Here is a 23,753-nt window from a genome sequence, read left to right on the forward strand (position 1 = left end):
TCCGCGTCAAAAAACTCAGTGTGAACAGGGCCTAAGTGCTGTGAAAAAACATGTGACACTTTACAAATGAAACAAATGATTACTTATATCCATAAGGTTCTTGCTATATCTTGTACGTCAGTAACCTCAGGGCAGGAAGCTGCAGCACGGCCTGTCTAGGCACAGAGACCGCCAGAACAAACACTCGCATTAATTTATGGCTTCACCTTCTTCCTCTTTCCTTTAGTGCAACTATAAATCTACAGCTGGCGCCAGCACAGCGCTCCCTGCCTTCTGTATGACCTCCGCACTACCGGAGGCCAGACACGCCCCCTCCTTGTACCGCGCTTATGAGGGGAAGCCACGCCTCTGACTACGAACTTTTCCCGCGGAAACTTTCGCGGGAAATCAGAGTACAGCGCTACACACCTGTGTGCACATCAGCTCCTAACCATTCCTACTACTATCACCAACATGGATCCCTTCAAGCTACCGGTGAGTACAGGGTGGACAATTTGACAGTATACAATTCACTCACGTAAGTGAACACGTGTCTGTTATTACGGGAGTGATTCTGCCACTCGTGTGTCCTCATAGTAGTACCGAGCCATAGCCCCGGAGTGCATCGCTCGTTTTACAGACGTGTGCTGCTTCTCCTTGCTATAGAGTGCGTTAGTCTTTACCTTCACTTCCCATATTCTCATGCAGACTGGAGCTGCTGTAACTCTGAGAGTGCAAGCTGGGAGTTGTACTCTACAGCTGGAAAGCCTCAGAATGCGGCTCCCTTTATGTGTGAAACTGTTTCCGCGCGTCCCCTTTTTAATTGTCAGGCGGGGAGACCCGGGTGTTCAGAACCGCAGGTTCATTATTGGGATATGAGGGTCACATGTGGTTCTGCACGGCGGGGAAAGGGTGCGTGTCACGTGACTCAAGTAAAGCCCGCGAAATCCTGTGTGCGGCCGTGAGAGGATCGCCGCATTCCCCAGTGGATTTACCTTATCTGAGATGTGACCCAACTAGTCGTCTGCCTGCGGCTCTCCAGCTGTGGAGGAACTACAACTCCCAGCATGCTGGACAGCCACAGTTTGCAGACCGCTGGTATAGCGGAAAGCCTAGCAAGTGAAACGTGCTAAATGTGAACATAACCATGTGAAACAGTGTTTGTTTTCTTTGGGGGAGGGGGGATATTTGGAGTGACACTTCCCGAAGGGCTGGGACCAGTTTTGTCTAAATGTGGGTAACCCAAGAGCATGCGGATCTATTCTGAAGGTCTCCATAAATTACTGTATATTTTTTTTCTGTGTGGGTTTCTTGATTTTATTTAATAGATTCTCCTGCTGAATTTGGCACACAAAAAAAAACAAAAAACCTACAGGTCAGGCTTTGTTCACCGTGTTTGGTTTTTTGCCTACGTTTAACGTATAAGTTAGGGACAAAGTTCGCGGCATTCGACGTAGGCTGGGACAGACGCCTGACAGCGGCATCCATCACCAGAGACTTTTATGGTACCCGCTAAATGGATACGCTGGGAACCTGGGTCACGTGACTTATGTTAAACGGATGCCATTATAGCGTATGAATGACGGACGCCACTATAAGGGCTTGTCCACACGTAATGGAATTGCAGATGGAAAATACGCAGAATAAAGGAGCAGCAACGTGGATGTGATTAACAAACGTCGTCCACACGCTCAGATAATACGTCCAGAAATTCACCCGCTGTGCGTATTATTCGTTCCGCAGCACGTCAATTCCTGCTGCAGAAAGTGGACTGAATTCCTATGTTTTTCAGAGGAGATGTCGCCATACACAGGCTCGAAAAAACCACCACAAAATCCGCACTATGTTCTGCAGGGAATGGTGCGATGTTTCCGCAGCGGATTATCTGCTAGTTCGAGCGGAAATGCTGCAGAAATGTTCAGTTACGTGCGGACAAGGCATACTTGTGGCATGTGCCATATCTATCATCCATAGGCTCCCATGTTAAAAAGGTATACCACGCGGTATGGTGGCAGGACCTGGCAGGATGGAATAGCGTAGTCTACTATATTATTCCATTTTTCAAAAGAAAGGTTTACTTATACCAGCTTTATGGACGCTAAAAGGACTTTTTTCTTTCACATTCATCGGACCAATGGAGCCTTATGGATGCGTTAAGCCTGAATGCCAGGATCTCTCCTGATGGACAGCACAAACGTGATGTGAACAGGGCCTGACGTTTATTGTTGTACACTAAGGAGTACTTTTTGTTTTGTTTTTTTAGTTACCTTTTAACAAGTTTTCTGGGTGCACGGAGACTGGAACTGGGTTGGGTCATTTACAGACTGATCTTGGGGTGCACAGCGTGCCATAGGGATTTTTTCTCATGTTGGAGATATATCAAAACTAGCAAACTTTGCCAGTCGCCCATGGCAACAGTGATCCCTTTTCCGGGGTCTTTTTGAAAAATAAAAGCAGCCTTCTAATTGGTTGCCATGGGCAACTACTCCACTTTCCTTTGCCACGGTTTCTTTCTACCCAGATGCGTACATGCTATTAACATGCTACATATGAACTGAGAGAAAATAAATTGTGGCATTGCGTGCTATATTATGGAGGTATTCTAGGGGAAAGGATGGTGTCTTAGGCTGGGTTCACACGCACTATTTACGGACGTAATTCAGGCGTTTTACGCCTGGAATTAAGGCCGAAAATAGTGCTTGAAAGCGTCGGCAAACATCTGGCCATTCATTTGAATGGATTTTACGATGTTTTGTGCCGACGGTCATTTTTTTTACGCACCGCTGTCAAGACAGCGCGTAAAAAAGACACCCGTGTCAAAGAAGTGCCTGTCACTTCTTGGCAAAGTAATTGGTGACGTTTTCCATTGACTCCATAGAAAAACAGCTCCAATTACGTCCGTAATGGACGCTGCGAAAAGCGCCTGCACATGCCATTACGTCTGAAATTCAGGAGCTGTTTTCTCCTGAAAACAGCTCCGTAATTTCAGCCGTGATGGACGTGCACGTGTGAACATACCCTTACAAAGGCATCATATAGTGCCTAGAGGTCCACAACTCCAGACAAAAGCTAATATCTGCATGAGAATCTGAAGCGACATGCTGCAACACTTCACATCCGAATATTACACCAGCAAATCCCATTGTATGTAGTAGTATAGGCAGGATTTACAATTCTATAGCCTCAAGGCGCGTCTTTTGTGTCCTGAGCTCCACCTCTTTTTTTTTTTTCATGCTCCACTCTAGAAAAAAAAATACATAATGTTGGCTTCAGATCTGAATGAGGCGGCAATTATAGGCACAGGCCCATTATGACAAATTGGAATTCCCTATAAAATTCCTTCAATCTGGCTTCTGATAGTCCAGCGCTTGTTACAATTCTGCGCTGAAAAAAAGAGATGATCAAGGGATTACAAAGCCTAGTGAGCGTACCATAACTTGTGCTAGAGATGACATGTATAAAGCAGAATAACCACATTTCTTCACTTCCCGGAATTAGATTTTGCTCTCAAACACTGTTATTGCAGCGGTAAGCTAACACCTGCTTCCTGTATGGGAGATTGCTGTTATCCAGAGTGCCGGCTGCTGTAGTCATCTTGTATTGTATTAGTGTTTTATTTTAAGAGGTATTCTAGTTTCAGCTTGTAAAGACTAAAGCAGATCAGTCAGATATTTATGCTGCCCTGTCTAAGGGCGGCATAATTTAGTGTCAGACGTGCAGATTTCAGCGGTCTGCTCCTTTGCTCAGCCTCCAATGCAGATGTGAACAGGCCCTATGTTTAGGGGCTAATGTCGCAGGTCCGGCAGAGATTGCCGGAAACAATAGCGCAGCATGCTGTGCTATTTTCTGGTAAAACCACAGACACCCTAATGGAATGCTGGCGGAACCCATTAAAGTAAATGGGTTCCATCAGCCACCGGTAGTGTCATAGTTGCAAAGGAAGCGTTGCATCTGGCATTGCATTCCCTTGTTCTGATCCTCTGATAGAGCAACCGAATGCCCCGACGCAGGTGTGAACGGGGTCTTAGTCAGTAATGCTGCACTCGTCTGAATGTGGTTGTTTCTGCAGCCAGTGTGGATTTCTGCAAGTTCCATTCAGATAAATGGAACTGATTTTCAGTGGCAGGAATTTATGGAACAAAATCTGCCGCGTGTGACTGCACCCTAACATGTAGCCATTTTGGATCTATTAAAAAGTCTTGGGAGAAGATTAGCTGCCAATCCCTAACACTGAGATGATGACAAATTTCAAGAGATCCAGTTTCATCTTTCTGTCATTTCGAGGCAAAACAGCCCTATTTCAGTGCAGGTGTAGCTGTACTGAAAGGGACCAGTCTGTAGTCTGCCAATAAAAGCTGTCAATCTTTACATTTTTGCGACATTGATTATCCAATACTTTTTGTTTTCTTCTGTTACTTATGTCTGTGCTTAAAATAAAATTTTAGTTTTTATCTTTTGTAGCTTGCTCAACTTTCAAAACCCAAGAATTTCCAGAAATTTCGGAACGTGAATTTAATTTCCATGGAGACCTCGTCATCCTCCGATGACAGTTGTGACAGTTTTGGCTCTGATAATTTTGCAAACACAGTAAGTGTGGTAGAAGCATGCTCGAGAACTGTGCTTTCCATGCTGGAAATGCAAGTAATGTGTTGTGCTTGATTAGAACCTGCATGCTTCTGCTAACATTTCTATAGAGCGCTTATGAATATACACCATCTCCTGTAATTTCATTTTACTTTTTGCTAGCAGGTCTAGGTAGTAATTGTTGGGAGTAGATTATCTACTTATTCTCCCCTTTGAAATGTCACCTGACCTAAGATGCTTGATGATTGCCGTAACAGCTCTGAAATGGTTATTAAACCTCGGCCATTTTCTTAGTAACAAAAGCTATTCTTTTATAGTGCACTTGTAAATGTGATTTTCGCACTGAGCATTTTATGGAAAATTACTAAGCTAAAAGTATATATATTTTTTTACCTCTTAATTTTTTTTTTTTCCCTCTTTATCAGAAAAACATGTTTAGAAAAGGCACGAGCAAAGAACTGGCCAGAATATTCACTCAGGATTCGGATTCGGATTCAGAATCATTTATTGGATTTTCAAGTAGTGATATGGTGAGTATGTATTAGTTAGGGCCTGTTTACATTAGCGCTGGCCTCCGTTCATCTGTTCCGTTCCGAGGAACAGCTGAGCGGACAGCCAAACGGAAACTGTCGCTTCAGTTTGCGTTACCATTGATTTCAATGGTAGTGTGTTTTTTTTCAGTTGGTGTCAGTTTGCCTCCAATCTGCAACTCTTCCGTTTTTTTTTCACCAAAACAATAGCATAGTCCACTACGCTATTGTTTCCGTCGAAGAAAAAAAACTGAACGAAGGCAAACTGACAGCAAATGAAGAAAAAAAAAATACCCTTTAAATCAATAGAAATGCAAACGGCAGCGATAGTTTCCGCTTGGCTTTCTGTTCCTTTGACGGAATGCATAAATAGCGAAGATATGACCGCAACATGTTAATATGCCCCATAGATGTCAGGCTAGGACTCCATGGCAGTACAATTTTAGCATTACCAAAACTTGCACTGTGATTGTTTTAAAGAGGCTCTGTCACCAGATTTTGCAACCCCTATCTCCTATTGCAGCAGATAGGCGCTGCAATGTAGATTACAGTAACGTTTTTATTTTTTAAAAACGAGCATTTTTGGCCAAGTTATGACCATTTTTGGATGATACTTCTCGTCAGAACGCCCAGCTAGTAAAAGTAGTAAACACGCCCCGATGTACGCACATAATACACGCCCAGTTGTACTTTTACTTTTAAACACGCCCACTTGGACTTTTGCAAGCCTCATTTGCATAAATACAAAAATGGTCATAACTTGGCCAAAAATGCTTGTTTTTTAAAAATAAAAACGTTACTGTAATCTACATTGCAGCGCCTATCTGCTACAATAGCAGATAGGGGTTGCAAAATCTGGTGACAGAGCCTCTTTAACATGATCAAGAAGAAAAATTTAAAGTACAATTTAAAAAAAAAATTGGGGTAAGAAAGTGCATGTGCCATCGACACGACTGGGAATCATTTTGTAGCTCTACATTAAATGACAACCGTTACTGACTGGCTGATTGCTGTGAGCCACGTTGTTTCAGAATCCATTTGTGTGATATATGTACTTTTATTATTGAATTTTTTTACGTATAAAGAAAATTGAATCTGATTCTGAAGAAGAGAGGCCTAAAATGCTTAGAAGGTCCACAAGAGGTCAAGCCGTAAAGAAGTTACCCCTTAAAGTGGCTCTGAAGTTTACACCAAAAATGAGTCCAAGAATAAGTCCACCAAAGAAGGAGAAACGAACAGACGCAAAGAAAGAAAAGGAAGAGTTTGAGGGTTCGGACAATGAGAGCGGCCCCAATTTTCTAGAGAAACGTGCCTTAAACATCAAGCAGAACAAAGAAATGGTATGTGAAGCGCTTGGCTATGACTACACACAATGTATGTGAAATACCTTACCTGTAGTTTTCTGGTTAGTTCTATTAAACGCTTATTTTTAGTAAGGTTGCTGCTTATATATCTACTCAGTCCCTGAAGTGTCCTACTTGCTGGTTTGTCTGTTTTGTGAGTTCTTGAATTTTAGACTCTTGTCAGGTTGCTTAATTTTTTTAAATCTGTTTCTGGGAACTTCTCTTATGACCTAATTGCAGCTTTCACAGCGTTGTCACCCAGCCAGCACATACTTATGAATTGCCAGTTTCCCTAGTTATGCAGTGATGTATCCCCCTCTCCTGTCATTTTTCATAATTAGCCATTATTAGGACTCTTGGAAAGCTGTGTGACAATCTCTACATTAGTCATAGTGGAGTAAAAACTGTATAGAAGTTCTCTAGGGTACATTAGGGGGAATTTATCTGAAATTATTATGGCACGTGCCATATTTGCACAATAATTTGAGACATTTTACGCCGTATACACCACTGTTTAAAAGAAGTGGGTGCGGTGTGTTGTAAGGGGACGGACACCTGCGGGCCAACAAATTCACTCCTATTTACTTCGCTAGCTTGCAGCTGGCATCGATGTCCCTTTCTGGTGCACAGACAAACAGAGCCTAATTTATTAAAAAGTGTGCACCTTATAATTGGGTATATTGTACATCAGATTTCTTTAGGACAGGCTTATGAAACGGCAGTCTCTCCGTTCTTGTGGATTTTTCCATTACGAGCATGGTTAGTCAGGGACACGGCAGTTTTGAAGTGCATTTCACCTACATTTATTGGAAAGTGATGTAAACTAAAACTATTTGGAACGTACAGTTGAAGGAAATAAACAAAAAAAAAAAATCAGTGTTTCTTAGTCTCTGTTCACATCTGCCTCGTGGCTTTTCTTTATCATGGGAGGCATGACGCAGTGCCGGCTGCATCATATGACCGATTACAATGGGGTCTGGCAGGAGTTATGTCTTTTTGACAGTAAGAGCAGCGCTTTATGTGACACTACTCTTGCTTTGAAATCTGACGAACTGTCAATAGACGCCTCCAACACTGGTGTGAACGCAGTTTAATTGGTTTTTCAAACTTTATTGCCACTAAACCCCTTTTTTTCTTTTTTCTATTTTCTGTTCTTGGGCATGAAGACGATAACATTATTTTATTTTTCTGTTTAGCTTGCAAAGTTGATGGCAGAACTCAAAAACATGCCTGACTTCCTGTCCAGCTCGGGTCCGTTTTCTCCTGCCATGGTAAGTTGCTTATAATTTTATTTTTTCTCCTTTGCTTTCAATCTTTTATTAGTCAAAAGATGTGCAAAACATAACACAAATGTGCACAAACAATAAAACAAGATGATTCAAAAGTAAAGAGCTAGATGCAATAGAAAAACAGAAACACAGCGCACATCAACGGGCACAATGATGAGATAGAGGAAAGTAGGGCCAATTATGCCGAGCTGATGGTGTTGTGCTTGGTTCTCAACATCCACTGAAGTGATATGTATTATGCCTGGGTCGGGCTGTAGATCCCATGAGTCGCAGCCTGGGTTCCGGTCTGGATAAGGACTTTATCCAGAAATATTACAGAAGGAAATGCAGGCAAAAAAACGGATACTCTCCCTGGCGCAGTAAGGAATTTCACATTTGTTATATCCAAGTAGTATAAAAGAAAATATTTCTCCGAAGTAATTCCAAGGATATTTATTTGCACATGAAAACACGTTTTTTGGCCGGACCGGCCTCTTCATCAGGTAAAGTACAAATAGCTATTTGTACCTCACCTAAAGAGCCTTCCTTACTTCACCAGAGCGAGTATCAGTTTTTTTTTCCTGCATTTCCTTCTGCAAGAGTAAAGAACAATAGCCAAGAAAACACTGTAGGTCCCTTGTAATTAATTGCTGGAAAAAGATCAGGTGTCTGGGTATTGGTTGAAGCCAGAAGTCCTAACACCGTTATCTGACCTTTTTGTATATGCAGAAGTATGGCAAAGGGCACAGCAGAAAAGAGGCGTGAGAGGGAAAAAATGTGTGTGTGTGTTTTTTGTTTTTTTAAAAAAAGTCAATTAGTCCTGTAGGAAAATTTTCATGTGATACTCTTGTATTTAGCATGTAACTATTCATTTCAGAAAATGAAACGCACTCCCAGAACACCACGTACTCCTGGACATATAAGAAGGAATCCTGAAAGAATCTCGCAACCTCGTACCAGATCCAGATCTCTTATTGATGGTCCACCCAGCCCCACCCCAGATGATGATGACTATGTAGAAGATGACCACTATTATTTGGTTAGAAAAAGAAAGATGGAGGATGAGTGTGTAAGTCTGCCTCCCCCGAGTGTGATGATGAGCAGCATAAACAGTCCGTTGAATGACCCACTTCAACTTGTCATATGTTATTGTGTAAGACATTGAAATGGTTCATATTTATGTACAGCATTATAATGGTGCTAATACCACAGAATTTATAGGATGGCCATACACGTGAGATAAGCCACGCTGACCACTATAGTTTGAAGAATTCGTGCAAACAATCGTTCAGATGGCAGAATTCTGTCTGCCAAAAACGTGATCGGTCCTGTTGGAGAATTTTAGTTACTCGTCTGCCGAAACTACATGTGTACAGTATGCTCATTTGCCAATTTGCGCAAGCCTCAGGTAGTCAGGATTGTTATTTTTTTTGGTCTCAGTTGTATGTTGCATCCACCACTTCACTGTCACGGCCGGGAGAGGTGATCACTCCGATGCTGGCTATTTAATCACATTGTTGCTGCAGTTAATAGTGACCGTGACATCTAAGCTGTTAGAGGGTGCGGGCCCCACTGTCCCAATGGTTGCCATAGCTGGCCAGGTCTTCCAGAGGCAGGGCTTAAAAAGGGGCTATCCAGGATTTTAAAATTGATGATCTATCCTCAGCAAGAGCAATTTTTGATCAAATGTGTTTATTATATCATTCTAATAGGATTAGTACAACAGCATTTTGAAGACAGATGTCCCTTTAACCCCTTCCCGCATTTTCACGTACAGTTACGTGATGGGAGATGGCCTTTTCCCGCATCTCCACGTAACTGTACGTGATGGAGATGAAGCTGGCTCAGGAGCTGAGCCAGCGACATCACCGCCGGGTGACAGCTGTATGTTACAGCTGGCACCCTGAGGTATCGGCCAGGACCGGAGCTAGCCTCCGATCCGACCGATTAACCCCTCACATGCTGCGTTCAATAGAGATCGCAGCATGTGAGGAGTTTATAGCCACCGGCGACAAAGCAACGTGATCGCTGGGTTGCCGGTGGCTGCAAATGCGATCGGAGGGGTAATACTTACCTCCCGGTCCGCCAGTAACGGAATCCTCCTATGCCCCGTCGTCGGCGGGGCCCAGGAGGCTTCCGGTACCATCGGCAAGATGGCGCCCGCTCAGCTTCCGGTTCAGAAGCTGAGCCGGCGTCATCAGCAGTGGGTGTCCGCTGTATGTTACAGCGGACACCCCGATCTATCGCCAGGAACCGGAGCTAGCTCCGATTCCTGGCATTAACCCCTTCAATGCAGCGATTCAATGCAATCGCTGCATCAAAGTGGTTTGTATGCAATCGGCAGCCTTGCCACGCGATGGCAAGGCTGGCGACTGCTACTATGGCAACAGGATGCCTAACAATGGCTTCCTATCTGCCATTACGTTAGCCGATTAGGCCCCGCCCGGAGGCGAAGCCTGATCGGCTTGCTGTCAGTGAACAACTGACAGTTCTAATACATTGCACTACATAGGTAGTGCAATGTATTAGAACATCAATAAAACAGTTGGACCTTCAAGTCCCCTAGTGGGACTAAAGAAAAGTGTAAAAAATGTAAAAATAAAAGTTGTAAAAAATACAATAAAAGTTTAAAATAATAACACAAAACACAATCGCCCTTTTTCACTTATCAAGTCATTTATTATTGAAAAAAATAATAAAGCCATACATATTTGGTATCGCTGCGACCGTAACGACCTGAACTATAAAATATTATGTTATTTATCCAGCGCAGTGAACGCCGTAAAAAAAAAACTAAAAAATACTGACATAATTGCTATTTTTTGGTCACTTTGTCTTCCAAAAATTGAAATAAAAAGTGATCAAAAAGTCGCATGTACCTATAAAAACTATAACTCGTCTCGCTAAAAACAAGCCCTCATACAGCTCCGTCGACGAAAAATGTAAAACCGTTATGGCTCTCACAACTTGGCGACAGAAAAAATCCATTATCTTTACAAAAGTAATTTTATTGTGCAAAAAGTTGTAAAACATAAAAAGTGCTATAAATTTGGTATCGCCAGAATCGGACTGACACGCAGAATAACGTGAACATGTAATTTATAATGCGTGGTGAACGCTGTATAAAAAGAACTAAAAAAATATGCCAGAATTGCTGTTTTTTGGTCACCTTGCCTCCCAAAAAAAAAGGATAACAAGTGATCAAAAAGTCGCATGTGCCCCAAAATAGTACAAATAAAAACTACAGCTCGTCACACACAAAAAAAAACAGCCCTCATACCACTACGTCTATGAAAAAATAAAATTAGTCAAGGCACCAATAAGCCAGGAAATAAAAATATGCAGTTGTGCCGGCCCGAGGGGAACGTTTCTTCTGTTTCAAGTGGCGAATTATCAAGGCCCCTAAAATTAAGGAACCTGGAAGGGGAGGGCCCAAACATATCTGCTGGAAGTGAGGGCGCCCGTATTCTACCAGGACAACACTTTCCTGCAAAATCCCCCAAACTGCAAAGGTCCAGAGTGTGGTCCAAAAGGGGACTAAGTAAAGACCATTTATTAGTGCGACACCGGCCTGTGCAGAAAGTCACAGCATAACACACATCTATGGATTATTTTATTGTTTTTTTTTTACCCCACTATACCACCTGACTATGCCCCTTATATACTCCGCCCGTCTTACATGTACCCCCACATTATAAACGGAAACACCAGTAAGACTCAAAACAAAACTACTACAAGCAAAATCCACGCTCCAAAAGCCAAATGGCGCTACCTCCCTTCTGAACCCTACAGTTTGCCCAAACAGCAGTTTACTTCCACATATATGGCATCGCCATACCCGGGAGAACCCTTTTAACAATTTTTGGGGTGTGTGTCTCCAGTGGCACAAGCTGGGCGCCACATATTGGCATATCTATTGAAAAACCCTTTTCACTCTGCAACATCGCGTGCACACCAATTTCTGCCAATCACCTGTGGGGTTAATATGCTCACTACACCCCTAGGTGAATACTTTGACGGGTGTAGTTTCCAAAATGGGGTCACTTCTGGGGGGGGATCCACTGTTTTGGTCCCACAGGGACTTTGCAAATGCGACATAGCGACCAGAAACCAATCCAGCAAAATCTGTACTCCAAAAGCCAAATGGCGCTCTTTCCCTTCTGAGCCCTACTCTGTGCCCAAACAGCAGTTTATGACCACATATGTGGTATTGCCGTACACAGGAGAAGTTGCTTTACAAGTGTTGGGGAGCTTTTTTTCATTTATTTGTTGAGAATATGAAACATTTTCAGCTAAAACTACGTCTTATTGAAGAAAAAGGATTTTTTTTATTTTCACTGCCCAATTCTAATAAAATCTATGAAACACCTGTGGGGTCAAAATGCTCACTACACCCCTAGATGGATTCCTCAAGGGGTGTAGTTTCGTGAATCGAGTGACTTTTGGGGAGTTTCCACTGTACTGGTACCTTAGGAGCTTTGCAAAAGTGACATGGTGTCAAGAAATCAATCCAGCAAAATCTGTGCTCCAAAAGCCAAACGGCACTCCTTCTTTTCTGATCCTTGCCGTATGCCCAAACAGCAGTTTATGACCACAAATGGGGTATTGCCGTACTCCAGAGAAGTTGCTTTACAAATGTTGGGGTTCTTTTATTCCTTTATTTGTTGAGAAATGTTGAGCTAAAGCTACGTCTTATTGGAAAAAAAGGATTTTTTTTATCTTCACTGCCCAATTCTAATAAAATCTATGAAGCCCCTGTGGGTTCAAAATGCTCACTACACCCCTAGATGGATTCTTCAAGGGGTGTAGTTTCCTAAATGGAGTCACTTTTTTGGTGTTTTCACTGTTTTGGTCCCTTAGGGGCTTTGCAAATGCGACGTGGTCTCCGCAAACCATTCCTGCTAAATTTGAGCTCCAAAAGCCAAATGGCGCTCTTTCCCTTCTAAGCTCCGCCGTGTGTCCTAACAGCTGTTTATGACCACATGCAGGGTACTGTTTTACTCGGGAGAAATTGCTTTACAAAACTGGTGGTGCATTTTCTCCTTTTAGTCCTTGTGGAAATTAGAAAAAATAAGCTAAACCTACATTTTCTTTGAAAGAATTTAGATTTTCATTTTCACGGCCTACTTCCAATAATTTCTGCAAAAAACCTGCGGGGTCAAAATGCTCACTATACCCCTAGATAATTTCCTCAAGGGGTATAGTTTCCAAAATGGGGTCACTTTTGGGGGATTTCCACTGTTTTGGTGCCGCAAGAGCCTTTCAAACCCGACATGGTGCCTATAATATATTTTAATAAAAAGGAGGCCCCAAAATCCTCTAGGTGTTCCTTTGCTTCTGAGGCCTGTGCTTCAGTCAATAAGTGCACTAGGGCCACATGTGGGGTATTTTTAAAAACTGCAGAATCTGGGCAATAGATATTGAGTTGCGTTTCTCTGGTAAAACTTTCTGTGTTACAAAAAAAAATAGATGAAAAATGAATTTCTGCAAAAAAAAAAGAAATTTGAACATTTCACATCTACTTTGCCTTAATTCCTGTGAAACATCTAAAGGGTTAAGAAACTTTCTAAATGCTGTTTTGAATACTTTGAGGGGTGAAGTTTTTAAAATGGGGTGACTTATCGAGGGTTTCTAATATATAAGGCCCTAAAATCCACTTCACAACTGAACTGGCCCCTGTAAAAATAGCCTTTTGAAATTTTCTTGAAAATGTGAGAAATTGCTGCTAAAGTTCTAAGCCTTGTGATGTCATAGAAAAATAAAAGGATGTTCAAAAAACTATGCCAATCTAAAGTAGACATATGGGTGATGTTAATTAGCAACAATTTTGTGTGGTATTACTGCCTGTCTTACAAGCAGATACATATAAATTTAGAAAAATGCTAATTTTTGCAATTTTTCGCTAAATTTTGGTGTTTTTCACAATTAAATACTTAATGTATCGAGCAAATTTTGCCAGTATCATAAAGTCCAATGTGTCACGAGAAAACAATCTCAGAATCGCTTGGATAGGTAAAAGCATTCCGAAGTTATTACCACATAAAGTGAAACATGTCCGATTTGAAAAAATTGGCTGTGTCCTGAAGGCCAAAACAGGCTGTGTCTTGAAGGGGTTAATGAACATCTTCTTTTGGGTAATAAGACCATTTATTTACAGGAAGACAACTATGTGCCCAGATACCGTCACCAGAGCTCCTTGAGCTATCCCCATGTCATCCGACCAGTTGAGGACATAACCGAAGAGGAACTGCATGCCATATGTGTCAACGCACGAGAAAAAGTCTACAACAAAGCAACTGTGAGTATCCCATTAATTAAAAAAAAAATTTTTTCCAGGTTTTATAAGTTTACGTTTCTTGTCGGTTTACTGAATCAAACTTTTTTTTTTTCCCAATTTTATTTTCTCAACATTTTTAAGTAATTTTGATTAAGATAACCTCTGAAAAGGCTACACTTTCTTATGTGATAGAATGTATTTTGTGCAAAACTTGACATTACTCAAAAGTATTTATATACATCTCATCCATGCTGACAGTGCAGTGTAGAATCTTTATGGAGAGGCAAAAAGACATTCATAAGTCCACCCTATGGTCCGTGTTTGCACATTGCAAGCCAGAATAGAATACACAAGTTTCTATAGTTTTGACACCAATTTAATTTCTCTTAACTTATCCATAATTAAATGCTCTGCTCTGCATGTCACTTTTTTTTCTAACTTAGGGTACAACCTGTCATCAGTGTCGCCAAAAGACTATAGACACAAAAACCAACTGCAGAAATCATGAATGCATGGGTGTGAGAGGCCAGTTCTGTGGTCCTTGTCTAAAAAATCGGTACGGAGAGGATGTGAAGATTGCATTATTAGATCCAGTAAGTCTTCACTCGATTTTACTATTTTTCTCATCCTATCATTTTTATTTTTTTTTGTGATTTGTGAGAGGTCAACTTTACATCTTTCTCTTCTTTTTAGGAATGGAAATGCCCACCATGCAGGGGGATCTGTAACTGCAGCTTCTGTAGACAGCGCAAAGGCAGGTGTGCCACGGGTGTTCTGGTCTACCTGGCCAAGTACCATGGATATGACAATGTACATGCATATCTAAACAGGTACGGTTTCACTCGAGCGTTACAATTTTGCACAGTTTGCTAATGCGGTCTTTAGACACAAATTAAATATTCTGTTTTCACTCTGCAGCTTGAAGCGTGAATTGGAGATGGAAGATTAAAATTACTTCATTGCTGCTTGGGACAACGATGAACACTTATTTGTGAAGCGGATGCTAAAGTTCCGATGATGGCGGTGAAAAAAAAATGTTTTTGATTGTTTTCATAAGGATAGATATGTTTCCTAGACTAAAAAAAAACAACCCATACATCTGAATGTTTTTATTTTCTTCACATTTGCATGGATTTCTGCAAGCACCATTCAGATTAATCAGACAGTTGCAGAAATTTCTCTAATCTGCCCCATGTGAACTTACCCTAAGGGTTTTTACACAAACCGTAATTTTAGAAAAAAAATAAATACTGCTTTTTGACGTATGTAAGCGTAAGTTGATGTAAAGTGAAAAAAAAATGACTGTTTAGATTTACGTTGTAAATAAGAAGTACTTCACATTAAACATGCCATAGACATTCTATGTCTAAAGCTGGAAAATTGGGATGATCATGTAGCAAGAAAACGTTTGTAAAGTTAAAAACTGGCCTCATCTGACACTCCTTTGTGTAAGGATTTTGTTAAAGTTGCCTATTTTGACAGTTTTCAAAAATGAGACCAATTGTATTGTAAAAAGTGTTTTATAACTGTATATAGACTAAATAAGGGTTTGCTATTATAGATGGGCAACCTATATATTTTTTGGCATAAAAAAAAAAAACAAGTCTTAAATCAAGAACCTAAATTCTTTACAAATGCAACTGTTTTTATTAGTGTATCGTGCAAGAATCCTACTGAGTTTTAAATTCCCTGTAAGAAAAACCGCTATTTCCACTGGACAGGTGATCTGGTGGATACAGTGTTATAAGAAATATTTTAATATTAAAAGGAAGAAAGAAAAATAATGGAATAGAACACTGGTGTTACTTATAGTAAGTAACCAGCTACTTTCATATAGTGCACTCTATTATTAAAGAGGCTCTGTCCCCACATAAGTGTCCTATCTCCTACATAAGGAGATCGGCGCTATAATGTAGGTGACAGTAATGCTTTTTATTTAAAAAAAACGATCTATTTTTACCACTTTATTGGCGATTTTAGATTTATGCTAATGAGTTGCTTAAGGATGCGAGATTGTGTGGTAAATGACAGGTTACAACGAGATCGCTTCCTCTGCTGTAACTACCACAGACAGAGTAACAAAGTGCAGGGATTGTGAATAGACATCCCGTGGAATGTCTATTCACTGTCTAAACACTTCAGTATTGTTAATGTGTTCGTATAAGACAGCACATAAGGATCTAGCAGGATCCCTATGCGCTGAGTAAATGAATGGAGAGGAGTGCATGATGCTGATTGGTCAGCGTCATACACTCCCCTGTACAACGCCCACTTGGTCTAAAGTAAAAATACGCCCACTTGGGCATTAAGCAACTCATTAGCATAAATCTAAAATCGCTAAATAAAAAGCATTAGTCACCTACATTATATTATAGCGCCGATCTCCTTATGTAGGAGATAGGACACTTATAATGTGGTGACAGAGACACTTTAAGGAATCTGTGTCCCCTGATAGATTTATAAAGGTTTGATTCAATGTGGATTAGTTAAATCTTTATGCTGCACAGCCTGATTCAACATTCTGTCACTTTAGTTACCATTAAGCAGTTAAGGATAAATTAAAGCTCTTATTCTTGCGGTGCGTGGCAAGTATATTCATATATCCTCGCTCTAGTTCCTGGTTGACACTTCTCTCCCTATGCGCACAGTAAGGGTATGTGCACACACACTAATTACGGACGTATTTCGGCCGCAAGTACCGGACCGAACACAGTGCAGGGAGCCGGGCTCCTAGCATCATACTTATGTACGATGCTAGGAGTCTCTGCCTCGCTGCAGGACAACTGTCCCGTACTGAAAACATGTTTTCAGTACGTGACAGTGGTCCTGCAGCGAGGCAGGGACTCCTAGCGTCGTACATAAGTATGATGCTAGGAGCCCGGCTCCCTGCACTGTGTTCGGTCCGGGACTTGCGGCAGAAATACGGACGTAATTAGTGTGTGCACATACCCTAAGGCTTCATTCACACGAGCATGACAGATTTATGCGTGTAAATCTGTCAGTGTGCTTTGCGAGTGGCGTGTGCTTTTCAAGCACTTTTTTTTTTTTTTTTCCCCAATGTAATTGATGTGTAAAACACGGATGTGCATGCATGTGCTGTCTGGTTTTCACGCACCCTTTGAATTCGATGGGTGACTAGGTGCGTGAGAACACACCAATATAAGGCCTCATTTACACGAGCGTAATATACGCGCGTGCTTTTCACGCGTGTCGTACGTACCTATATTAGTCTATGGGGCAGTGTAGACGATGCCTGAATTTTGCGCGAGTGCGTTGCGTAAAACTCACATGTTCTATAATCGTGCGTTTTTCGCGCATCACGCACCCATTGAAGTCAATGGGTGCGTGAAAACCACGCATGCCGCACGGAAGCACTTCCGTGCGAACTGCGTGATTCGCACAAGAGCTGTCAAAAGGATGAATGTAAACAGAAAAGCACCACGTGCTTTTCTGTTTACAAACATCCAAACGGAGTGTCAAATTAGAGATGAGCGCACCGAACTTCACCGGGTTCGGCCGAACTCGTTTTGACCGAACCCGGCAAAAAATGTTCGGGTACGCGACGGCAGGAGACAGTCACTGTCCACGGTGCTGAAAGAGTTAAACTGGTTCAGCACCATGGGCAGTGACTTCCGATCACAATATACATGAACGTGTAAAAAAAAAAGAAGTTCTGACTTACCGAGAACTCCCGGCTTCTTCCTCCAGTCTGACCTCCCGGGATGACAATTCAGTCCAAGTGACAGCTGCAGCCAATCACAGGCCAAGCACAGCCTGCAGCCAATCACAGGCTGCAGCGGTCTCATGGACTGCCGCGTCATCCTGGGAGGTGGGGCCGGATGACAAGAGAGGGACGCGTCACCAAGGCAACGGCCGGGAGACAGGACTGGAGGAAGCAGGAAGTTCATGGTAAGTATGAACGTCTTTTTTTTATTCACAGGTTGGTGTATATTGTGATCGGCATTCACTGTCGAGGGTGCTGAAAGAGTTACTGCCGATCAGTTAGCTCTTTCAGCACCTTGGACAGTGACGGGCGTCGACTAGCCTCATCTCGATGATGGCGGCTGCGCGAAAATCACGCAGCCGCGCATCATACACGGATGACACACGGAGCTGTCAAATGCCTTTTGCGCGCGCAAAACGCAGCGTTTTTTGCGCGCGCAAAACGCACACGCTCGTGTAAATCAGGCCTAAGACATGCAGTGAGTTTCACCCAACGGACACTCGCTAGGTGAAAACTCACGCATGTGTGAATAGCCCCATTGATATCAATAATAGATAGAAAAGTGTCAATCAGCTATGATATCGCCTACATGTGCTGATAAGAATTTTGCACCTCCTTGCGTTTCTTGTGCTCTGCTTTGTAGGAAATATGCTATAAAGGCTGTCAGCGCTCCTGACATTTGTTTCAATAAATACTTGCGCCCTTCTTGAAATAACAATTTTGGAGCACTGGTGTGTATAATAGAGGAATAGTACAACACAATAGTTCTATGGAGAATGCCCACCGTTCCTTTTAAAGCATATCTTGTATGTTTCTCCCAAATGGAAAATGCTAGTGTTACTTTGTTGACTGTACCAAGTGATGCAACTTAATATGTTGGAAAAATGTATACTAAGGGTATGTTCAAACGCTTAGCAAAAAACGTCTGAAAATACGGAGCTGTTCAAGGGAAAACAGCTCCTGATTGTCAGATGTTTTTTTAAGCCACTCGTGTTTTTTATGTCCGTTTTTGGAGCTATTTTCTATAGAGTCCTTTTCAAAACGGCTGCGTAAAAAAATTGTCCGTCTGAACAGCGCCGTTTTTCCCATTTAAATCAATGGGCAGATGTCTGGAGGCGGTCTGCTTCCCATTTTTCGGCTCGAAAAACGGCCAAAAATCAGCCGTGTGAACATACCCTAACTCTTCTGTTTGGTATTTGCTGGTTTACAATTCTGTATTTAGGTTTTGTTTTTCACCAGTACATGTTTAAATAAATGTAGTTGTTTTATGTGTGTGTGTAGTTCATTGTGCATCAATCTACACGGACACAAGATGAGACTTTGTTTTACTACAATGAACAAAATGACTGTTGTTGAAGTCCTCCCTCCCAGGAGCTCTCTTGGTAGAAGCTACATGCATACTGTTTTGTTCATAATCTATTTTCAGAATACATAATTAAAATGGAGACAGCTGGCTATGATTTCGATGCAGGATGATATATAAAAGGCATATAATATTCAAGTTGTTTAGATAATCACTGTTCCTGCAGCGACTGAATCGTAGCCGTGGTTGTTTATGTCTGTGATTTAAATTTTTATAGTCTTTTTAAACAGCTGCATAGAGAGCATATTATATGTAGAGATTGACGATTCTATAGATTGCTGCTGAACTTTCTCAATTTATAATTCAAAAATTTGCATTGCCCAATCTGCGGTCAAAAGGTAGAGACCATGCTGGTCAGCCCACAATTCTTTCTCCTAATTCTAGAAAATGTGTTTTTATCACTCGGCTACACTTTATTTTCAGTTTATAATGGGTTTACATTATTACACACTTAACAATAAAGCCACACCAGCAAGAATCCATTTTGAAGGTCTCTCCTTGGTCTTCAAGTGAAATGCCCAAACATAGGTTGAACCTCTTATTTTTGTCTTATAAACAGGGCACTCGTACATGTTCCTTGTGTCTTGTCTGTCGTTAGGAATGGCTCTTACAAATATAACTGGCATCATTGGATTGGGAGCCTTTAAACGGGCTTCAACAATGTGCCCTCCCTGAAGATCCCACTGTGCCCCTGCAACAATATAGAACACAATAATTTTAGTTATTGAAAAAAAAAAAGTCCTCTTACCTGCAATGGTCTAATGAAAAATTTACAATGAAAGCTAATCGGCTTGGTGGTCCATGGGTGATTGTATGCAATTATTTCCTCATGTATACGTCCAATGAATGCCCTAAATGCATTCTAAGTAGGTCATCTAAGGCTGGGTTCACACGACCCATTTTCAGGCGCAAACGAGGCGTATTATGCCTCGATTTACGCCTGAAAATACGGCTCCAATACGTCGGCAAACATCTGCCCATTCATTTGAATGAGTTTGCCGACGTACTGTGCAGACAACCTGTAATTTTACACGTCGCTGTCAAAAGACGACGCGTAAAATTACAGCCTCGTCAAAGAAGTGCAGGACACTTCTTTGGACGTAATTTGAGCCGTTTTTCATTGAATCCAATGAAGAACAGCTCCAAATTACGGCCGCCAAAGACGCCTCGCAAAATGCGAGTAGGAGCAATTACGTCTCAAATTACGGAGCTGTTTTCTCCTGAAAACAGCTCCGTAATTTCAGACGTAATGGTCGTTATCGTGTGCACATACCCTAAGGCTTCGTTCACATCGGAGTCAGGGCTCTATTCAGGTGTTCTGTCTGAGCGGAACCCGGACTGAAACAAACAAACCATGGGTTTCCGTTTGCATCACCATTGATTTTCGATGGATCCGGTGCAAATGGTTTCTGTTTGTCTCCGTTGTGCAAGGGTTCTGTTGTTTTGACTGAAGCAATACCGTAGTCGACTGCGCTATTCATTCCGTTAAAACAACAGAACCCTTGCACAACGGAGACAAACTGAAACCATTTTCACCGGATCCGTTTCCATTGAAATCAATGGTGAGGCAAACTGAAACCTATGGTTTCCTTTTGTGTCAGTCCAGGTTCTGCTCAGACGGATGGCACACCGACACATTAATTTCTATGGGGCCATGCACACTTCTGTTTTAACGGAGCAGGGTGGCCGTTCTGACAAAAATAGGACAAGTCCTACTCCTGTCTCTTTTTGACGAAACAGTCTCAGCCATTTCATTCATTTTGTCCATTGCGCCAACAGACTGCACACAGAAGCCGTTCGTGTTCCACGGATCTGTCATTAGCAGCCATACGATGGGTAACTGATGTGTGCGCGAGGCCTTAGGCGTGTATCGATCGCTATAGATGTTATTTAGATCATTCAGATCTAGAATATCCACAATACAGATTGAGTTGTAGCCGTATGCTGTGCGTTCCAGTCACTTCATCACAATTGGCTACTATAAAAATGTTCGCTTTGTCAATTGAGGTTTTATCAGGTTTAACCAAGAATATGAAGTCTAATAATCTTGGCCTACTGGACAAAACTGCTATTCTGTTAAGACCTGATTGGCTGGTGCATACTGGTACGTAACTGGTTTTCTTATAAGGGTATGTTCACACGTAGTCAACAAAAACGTCTGAAAATCCAGAGCGGTTTTCAAGGGAAAACAGACCCTGCTTTTCAGAAGTTTTTTGACCAACTCGCATTTTTCGTGCCGTTTTCACGGCGTTTTTTACGTCCGTTTTTGGAGCTGTTTTCATTGGAGTCTATGAGAAAACAGCTCCAAAAACGTCCAAAGAAGTGTCCTGCACTTCTTTTGACGAGGCTGTATTTTTACGCGTCGACGTTTGACAGCTGTCAAACGACGACGCGTAAATAACAGGTCGTCTGCACAGTACGTCGGCAAACCCATTCAAATGAATGGGCAGATGTTTGCCGACGTATTGTAGCCCTATTTTCAGACGTAAAACGAGGCATAATACGCCTCGTTTACGTCTGAAAATAGGTCGTGTGAACCCAGCCTAATCCTTATTTCATGCACGGCCCCCTTCCTAAACTCTTTAGAAGGCATAACTGCAGATGGCAAGAGTAAAAACACTCCCTGACTACTATGGGAAAACAGGCAAGTCGAGGTAATCTCAATAAATCCAAACCAGCAATTACTCAGAGGTTGAGCAATCACAAATTTTATATGATCAATGACTGCTGTGGTGAACAGCAGAAGGAAAAACAGATCAAACCAAATTAATATTTTGCAACACACCAAGACCTTACACACAAGTACATGTGGGTTCTGTGTCACCTGGATCATGAATATGGTGTTGATACATTTTGAGGCCGTATTATCATTCGTGTGCCAGAGACCCAACTCTTCACCTTCCATAACTAGCCTTAAAGAGGCTCTGTCACCACATTATAAGTGCCCTATCTCCTACATAATATGATCGGCGCTGTAATGTAGATAACAGTAATGCTTTTTATTTCGAAAAATGATCTATTTTAAACCACTTTGAGTGATTTTTAGCTTTATGCAAATGAGTGTCTTAATGCCAAAGTGGGCGTTGTACAGAGGAGTGTATGACACTGACCAATCAGCGTCATACACTTCTCTACATTCATTTACACTGCACTAGCGATATAGTTATATCGCTATGTGCAGCTTCATACACACTATAACATTACTACAGTGTCCTGATAATGAATATACGTTACCTCCAGCCAGGACGTGATGTTTATTCACAATCCTGACAATTCTGAATCTTTTCTGTGAGATACCAGCAAGGCAAGCGTAATCTCGCGAGATTACGATGTAACCTGTCATTTCAAACGTCGTTTGAACTGACAGGTTACATCGTAATCTCACGCGATTACGTTTGCCTTGCTGTAAATCTCACAGAGACGCTACAGACGTGTCAGGATTCTGAATAAACATCACGTCCAGGCTGGAGGTAACGTATATTCATGATCAGGACACTGTAGTAATGTTAGTGTTTGTGTATGAAGCTGCACATAGCGATATAACTATATCGCTAGTGCAGTGTAAATGAATGGAGAGAAGTGTATGACGCTGATTGGTCAGCGTCATACACTCCTCTGTACAACGCCCACTTGGTCTAAATTAAAAACACGCCCACTAGGGCATTAAGAAACTCATTAGCATAAAGCTAAAAATCGCTCAAAGTGGTTTAAAATAGATCGTTTTTCGAAATAAAAAGCACTTCTGTCACCTACATTACAGCGCCGATCATATTATGTAGGAGACAGGGCACCTATAATGTGGTGACAGAGCCTCTTTAAATGGCCCTAGAATGTGTTTGCATGGCTGTGTTGCAGTCCATATACCATCACTTTTTACTTCATACGGTACATAAGAATAGTACATGCGCTCCTACCTTCCAGGTGCAGCCCATATATGTATGCACCTTCCCTGGCTGGCTGGGAAAATTCCTCCTTGTATTTTTTCATTACGTCAACAGTGAGATGCATCTTATCCAGGGGCCATTCATTTTTCCGTGCTAAACTTTGCATGACAGCTGCAAGAATAGTTTTAGTTGAATATCGTTCTCAAATTGGTTCTTTTTATAATCACTCAGCATCTGTAACCACAGAGCTAAACACCAGTTTGCAAGATGTGATATTCACATAAATGTACGTTTCATAGTTGGATAAATAGCATGAGTGAAATAAGTAGTATAGCACCAAAAGAGCTTATTTTCCAGCATACATGTGCATCTCACATACAACCATGATTTATTGCTGACCGCTAAATTGTATTAACCTGTGGTAATTCAATTATAATTATACATGTAAATGGCTAATACTCATTGACGTGTTTGTGAATAATACCTGCAAGATTTTGCTAGATCTGACTAGACAGTGGCTATAAGAAGCCAGTTCCGTACGTCTGAGCTGATTCTGGAGCGGGACGCTCCACTAACCAGCTCCATAGCACAAACCCGGCCCTTTTATTTGCCATGAGCTCCCCGCGGTGATCCCTACTAAACTTAGGTATTTCTCACGGAGTCTTTTACCCATTAGGGATATATCCGTTTCTGGTTACCACGTAACCGTTGATGTTTGATTTGCTCAGTATATCAGCATGAACAAAATGATTATACAAATTTAACAATAATCATTTGTCTAGGTGTCAATGGAAAGTGATT

The 23,753-nt window shown here is 41.7% G+C and overlaps 2 protein-coding genes across 2 annotated transcripts in view; one reads left to right on the forward strand and one right to left on the reverse strand.

The window, feature by feature from the left end:
• Positions 1-366: 366 nt before the first annotated feature.
• On the forward strand, positions 367-16,681 carry CDCA7 (cell division cycle associated 7). The gene is made up of 10 exons (XM_075829477.1): positions 367-474; positions 4,441-4,566; positions 4,989-5,093; positions 6,179-6,433; positions 7,633-7,707; positions 8,582-8,773; positions 13,862-14,002; positions 14,425-14,574; positions 14,675-14,811; positions 14,900-16,681. The coding sequence occupies exons 1-10, from the start codon at positions 454-456 to the stop codon at positions 14,928-14,930; spliced, it is 1,233 nt and encodes a 410-aa protein (XP_075685592.1). The 5' UTR covers positions 367-453; the 3' UTR covers positions 14,931-16,681.
• Positions 16,682-19,158: 2,477 nt separating this feature from the next.
• The window catches only part of LOC142656572 (dynein axonemal heavy chain 11-like), a 271,269-nt gene continuing 266,674 nt past the window's right edge, over positions 19,159-23,753 (reverse strand). Inside the window, exons 71-72 of the mRNA XM_075831503.1 lie at positions 22,983-23,123; positions 19,159-19,759 (exon numbers count right to left, since the gene is read on the reverse strand). Of these exons, the coding sequence (XP_075687618.1) occupies positions 19,512-19,759; positions 22,983-23,123 (389 nt within the window). The 3' untranslated portion in view covers positions 19,159-19,511. The remainder of the gene's footprint in view (positions 19,760-22,982; positions 23,124-23,753) is intronic.

This window comes from Rhinoderma darwinii, chromosome 6 (assembly GCF_050947455.1).
Source record: "Rhinoderma darwinii isolate aRhiDar2 chromosome 6, aRhiDar2.hap1, whole genome shotgun sequence".
NCBI classification, from domain to species: domain Eukaryota; kingdom Metazoa; phylum Chordata; class Amphibia; order Anura; family Rhinodermatidae; genus Rhinoderma; species Rhinoderma darwinii.

Bases quoted from the DNA above. Each gene is read 5' to 3' on its own strand.
- CDCA7 (XM_075829477.1), top strand. From the start codon at position 454: ATGGATCCCTTCAAGCTACCG. The intron at 14,003-14,424 runs GTGAGTATCCCA...TTTCTAACTTAG, and splicing joins AAGTCTACAACAAAGCAACT to GGTACAACCTGTCATCAGTG. The intron at 14,812-14,899 runs GTACGGTTTCAC...TTCACTCTGCAG, and splicing joins GTACATGCATATCTAAACAG to CTTGAAGCGTGAATTGGAGA.